The sequence below is a fragment of the Hydractinia symbiolongicarpus genome, chromosome 7, assembly GCF_029227915.1.
Source record: "Hydractinia symbiolongicarpus strain clone_291-10 chromosome 7, HSymV2.1, whole genome shotgun sequence".
Taxonomy (NCBI): domain Eukaryota; kingdom Metazoa; phylum Cnidaria; class Hydrozoa; order Anthoathecata; family Hydractiniidae; genus Hydractinia; species Hydractinia symbiolongicarpus.
The window spans coordinates 32,374,618-32,379,779 of record NC_079881.1 but is presented as its reverse complement, the minus strand read 5'-3'; the positions used below and the strand labels follow the sequence as shown (position 1 = coordinate 32,379,779).

The 5,162-nt window shown below is 35.5% G+C and overlaps 2 protein-coding genes across 4 annotated transcripts; one reads left to right on the top strand and one right to left on the bottom strand.

The window, feature by feature from the left end:
• The first annotated feature begins 763 nt into the window (after positions 1–763).
• LOC130649128 (uncharacterized) lies at positions 764–2,899 on the top strand. Of its 3 annotated transcripts, XM_057455345.1 has the most exons (5): positions 764–1,047; positions 1,121–1,276; positions 1,393–1,757; positions 1,842–2,555; positions 2,646–2,795. In XM_057455345.1, the coding sequence occupies exons 1-3, from the start codon at positions 793–795 to the stop codon at positions 1,630–1,632; spliced, it is 651 nt and encodes a 216-aa protein (XP_057311328.1). In that variant the 5' UTR covers positions 764–792; the 3' UTR covers positions 1,633–1,757; positions 1,842–2,555; positions 2,646–2,795. The 3 variants fall into 3 exon arrangements, with proteins under 3 accessions (XP_057311328.1, XP_057311326.1, XP_057311327.1); XM_057455343.1 differs by lacking the exons at positions 764–1,047; positions 1,121–1,276 and having other exon boundaries at positions 1,686–1,757; positions 2,646–2,899; XM_057455344.1 differs by lacking the exons at positions 764–1,047; positions 1,121–1,276; positions 1,393–1,757 and having other exon boundaries at positions 1,831–2,555; positions 2,646–2,899.
• Positions 2,900–3,097: 198 nt separating this feature from the next.
• On the bottom strand, positions 3,098–5,162 carry LOC130648654 (ATP-dependent DNA helicase RecQ-like). The gene is made up of 2 exons (XM_057454710.1): positions 4,641–5,162; positions 3,098–4,378 (listed from the first exon to the last, which is right to left on the bottom strand). The coding sequence occupies exons 1-2, from the start codon at positions 5,160–5,162 to the stop codon at positions 3,098–3,100; spliced, it is 1,803 nt and encodes a 600-aa protein (XP_057310693.1).

Sequence of the window (5,162 nt, the reverse complement as noted above, 5' to 3'; positions counted from 1 at the left end):
TTTTCATAGAATGCTTCAGAACTAGATTCCTTAAATATCGTAGTTGAAAACGAGTGCAAACAGGAAATGGCAAGAGTTGAGCGTGACAATTTAATGACAGACGTCTCTGTCGATGCTTTAGTCAATTTTAACGACGCGAAATTCTTAGAGAGGATGGAAGAACTTTGCCCAATCCTGTCGGCTGCCATAAGAGGTGCAGTAGCTGGAGAGAAAGGGTAAGATCGATGACTGTCCAAGAGATACGGAGAGCAACAAAATGTTACGAATATGTTCTATACGCTTAATATTTTACAGGGTATATATTGGACAACAAGTGGCGTGTTTCGGAATCCTGTTCAAAGCAAGATATCATAAAAGCAGAGCCTGTATAGTCTCGCATCGCAATGACCAGCTGTTCATTGCCGCTGGTGCTAAGAAGCGGGCGTTTAAATGGTTCAATGCCCTTGGTGTAACCAATAGTTATCAAACTGCATTGAACAAAAACAAGAAATTAGCCTGTAATCATGACCAAGACGTTAAAGGTTGGAAAAATATGATAGAATCCAATGATCCGGAGAGTGTTGGGTACCAGGTAATACTTTTTTCTCTAGTAATTCAGAAACGTTGCATTTCAAATATAAGCTGCATATATATTGTATGTTGGCAGATTATTGGCGATAATCTAGACTACGAAGTTAACGTCAGACACCAAGGAATCAACAATCCCAATAGGAGTCATCACTGGTTTCATTACATAGCTGTTAAAGATCGCGTGCACCCCTCTCAAGGTCATTATTCAAATTCACGCTCGTGATGTTGGCAGATAATTTCAAGCACTTGGTAACAAGAACTATCGTATCCTTCATACCAGCGTTTGAATCTTTCAAGAAACATACGCAGAAACATATAGCACATCCATTCGTCGATGAAATGTCGAAAAAATCAGAGGTTGTTAGTCTTGGACTGTTGTTAGAGTCGGAAAACACGGCATCTGGAATTACCAAGATCTTACGTCATATACAGAAAGAATATGTGCCACAAACGATAAACGAAAACGGAAAATTGGAGGTCAGTAAATTCATAACAAAATTATATATTTGCCTCGCCGTTTTGACATAAAAAATCTTCTCTTTTTTTTCAGATACTTCAACCGATTCCTTTTGGTGGGGACCAATTGACTGAGGAACGTTCTATCAACATCATTCGCGCTTTTCTGGATGGCGATACCAGCTACGATCGTATTGAAGGTCTACAACCCAAATTTGAGGACTGGCACTTGAAAATGACTCTTTACGAGGTATCAATTTTTTTTAAAACTGAAAAATCCCGAAATTTTGATGGAAGTGATATCACTTTCACCTACTTTCCCGATGTATCAGACAGTTTAAATAATAAAGTGTTTCGTTATAACAGGTCAAAGATTCGCTTTTTCGTAAAGAGACATCAGGCGCAGAGTTTGGAACGACACAGTGGGCGATGAACGTGTTACGTACAAGCAATGCTAAAAAAGGTCCACATGCTGCAATGAATGCCTACGGTGAATTTTCGGATAAAGAACTAGATGCACAAATAGTCGCTATTACATTGGAGCACTTCAACATGGCAACATTTCAAGGTCTTTATGTTACAAATTATTCATGCAAATTTATATAAATTGTTTACTAAATTTGAAACTTATTTCTTCATTAAGATGACCCAGTACCGTCAAATATCAAAACAGGATGTGAGGAAGAGAAACGAAAATGGATTTCTATGCATGTTGAAGATATAATAAAAAGGTAGATTTATCTGATAATATATGTTTAGTAATGTCGTGACTAATAAAATTACATTTCATCGTATACTAAATAACAAATGTCTAGATACACAGTAACATATGCTGACAACATAGGCAATGTAAGAGAAAAACTTAAACAAGAAGGCATAAGAAAGCTGAAAATATTCATCTGCTCCAAAAATGCTACTGGAGAATGTAATCATTGCCCCTTCAAATCCGCACGTACAAGGGATCTTCATGAGAAACTGAAGCATAACATGGACAGGTCAGATAATGTATATTTAAATGTAATTATTATGTGAAACCCATGTTCAGTATATATATCGTACCTTTACAGTTAAAATAAAAATAAAAATGTTAAAACTTTTATATTTTCATAGACGCGAACCTGATGTAATACAGCAGCCTATTATAATAAAGGACCACGTCCTACGTTATCAGAAAACCACTATCAATCTGCTACTCAAGAACTTGAATGATGCAATAAGACAGGGAGATGGTGAACGATTAATCGAAAGTTATAAGTTGGTTCTGCTTTACTTCAAGGCAACTCGGCATCACAAATACGCATACACCATCCTGAAGTTGTTATACCAAATCAGATTGGAACCGGAAAATGCATTCAAGTTGACCTGGGGAAGGTTCATTAATACACAGGGATACAAAGGAAGAAATATATCAAATGATCTTCACCTGGAACATTTAAATCATTTTTTAAAGGAATTACTGCGTTCATTACGTAGCAACATCAATGAAAAAAATGCTGAAAGGGTGTCGTATACATTACAAAATATGAAAGGTAAAAAATATTACAGCTATATGTTTAATACTTCTATAATACAATGTAAGATACTATCTGTTAAGAAAAAACATATATTTTATTCAAAAGGAATTGTTGACAACTTGGAAAGGTCACTGGATTTGTCTGAGGTCAAGGGTCATAGAAAGATGCCATCTACTATTGAAGACGTAAAGAAGTTGGCACTTGCATATCATCGGGCTAAAGTATTTAGAGAAACACCAGGAAGAGAATATGAATCGTTTCCAAATTTTAAAGAAACAATATTATGCTCAATAGATGCAGATCATCTACATAAGTGGTTATCACAGAAAGAACACGAATTCAACGAACTTTATACCTGAACCTATTTATTTACTTTTTCATATTTCGTTTTTTGCATTATATTTTATAACTTTGTATATTGTACATACTAACTTAATAAAGTAGGACATTTTGGAGATTGAAATAGGGCCTATCTTTTGTGATTTGTTATTAAAGCAATTTTTAGTAGAGTTTAAGTTTGAGAATAGGTTCTAAATTCAGTTTGTCATTAAAAAAAATCAATAGTCAAGTTCACTGTCATTTGACTCATGTTCAGAGAAATCTGAAAATTCAGGACACTCTAGATTCGTTTTATCAACGATTTCCATGCTATCGTCACATTCTTTGTGAACATCTGGAACTTCAATATCGTGAAACACATCATTGAGTATTAGCATAAGTTCCTTGGAAGTATCTGTACCCAGATTGAGATTATTTTGTATATATTCCATTGAATTTATGTATGGTAAATGCAAAACAATTTCATTTACACAACTCTTTGATAACCCAGTCATCACTTCTCCAGGCACTAGTAACATTGGTTTGGAACATATAGTTTCATGGTACTCAACTAGCATATCTTTGACAAGTTGTTTATCATCTTCTGAAACTTCACGTATAATCTTTTTACCAAATAATTTGGATTCTTTTTCTTCTGTTACAATTTCAAAGGGAAACAACGGACATTCATCACACTCACATTTCCTTGCACAAAATGAACAACAGTTATGGCCAGGTGACAAAGGCATTACACTGTTTCCGTCTTCATTGAATGGAGTGTACAGTGATGTCCTCAAGCAACTCTTTTCATGGCTCTGAATGTAGGATACCATAGAATTATTTACATTTCCTCTGCCCTGTGGAAAGACATATAGTATTGCATGGCAAAGTCCTTCAATGTTCCGTCCTGCTCGGCCAACCTGTTGGCAATAATCAGCGGTGTCATATGCTGGACCATAATGAACAACAAATTTAACGTTCTTCATGTTAACACCACAACCAAGTGAACTTGTTGCAACTACCAACCGAATAGTACCTGTGTCTGATGTCAGGGCTGATAAAACATTCGATTTTTGGGCTTCCAATGTTCCAGAGTGAAATAAGGCAATTAAGTCGGTAGATTTCATACTATTTCCCAAAGTTTCTCGTTCAATCATCTTACGAACGTGGTAGTAAACAAAACCACACAAAGTCACTGATCGACAGTAAATTATTACTTTATGTGTATCAGAAACCTCTGATAAAAAAGTGTCAACAATCCACTTCAGACATTGGACATTTTCCCTACTGGAAATATTTAAAACACACAATCGTATATTTTGTCTGTCACTACATACTGATATTACTCTCAGTTTTTTTGATAATCCGCAACTTCCGATAACAAGCTGGGTCAAATCAACATCCACAGTGGCACTGAGGGCAAGAATAGGTAAATCTTGACGACAGATAGACCGCATTTCACTGATTCTACCAAATGCTTCTCTGAATGGCTTGTCCTCATTGCTCATTGGTGAGGCACCCTTAAGATAAGGATATATAAACATTATAAAGCTATAAAATAAAACTTGGTTCAAAAAATGGAAAACGTTTTCATCTTTTACAGAGAGTGGCAGAAAATGAGCCTGCATCTGCATGTACAGTAAAGTTCATGCTGTTTTGCATTAAACTACACTCTCTTTTCTCTCGCTAAAAACTAAAGATGCATAGAGGAATATCATGGGGTCAGATTTAGTTATATCTAGCATCATATTATGATGGAGGATGTTATTATACAAAACATACATTCTGAAAATGCTTTCTTTGCAGCTTTGGGGCACCAATAATAAAAACACCATACCATGACACTTTGTGTACTTCATCCACAACAAGGCAAACAGCATTGTCCAGTACAAATTTAGATGAGAGAAACTGTCTCCACCTGGCATTATTAAGCCAAGATTCAGGTGTGCCAATCAAAATATTGAAATTGCCAGATATAATATCCCCATAATCATCGCAATCTAGTTTGGAAGCCTTTAATCCTAACGCACTTAACGAATTTGCAGATGAAACTTGATCTTGGATTAAAGAAATAAGAGGAGAAACGACTAAAACAAGTGGTGAAGGTGCTATATTTAACTCCAAACACACACTTGGTAAAAGTTGGTAGATTAAACTTTTACCATAACACGTTGGAAAAATACACAAGGTATCGACTCCATTTAAAATATTTACCACAGCTTCTAATTGTTTGGGTTTAATTGAAAAAGAAAGTGGAACTAAAATGTTTGAGATGACTTTTGAAACATCCGAAACAGTCGCCAT

Bases quoted from the DNA above. Each gene is read 5' to 3' on its own strand.
- LOC130649128 (XM_057455343.1), top strand. From the start codon at position 2,111: ATGTTAAAACTTTTATATTTTCATAGACGCGAACCTGATGTAATACAG. The intron at 2,556-2,645 runs GTAAAAAATATT...TTTATTCAAAAG, and splicing joins TACATTACAAAATATGAAAG to GAATTGTTGACAACTTGGAA.
- LOC130648654 (XM_057454710.1), bottom strand. From the start codon at position 5,162: ATGGCGACTGTTTCGGATGTTTCAAAAGTCATCTCAAACATTTTAGTT. The intron at 4,379-4,640 runs GTATGTTTTGTA...CCTTATCTTAAG, and splicing joins AAAGAAAGCATTTTCAGAAT to GGTGCCTCACCAATGAGCAA.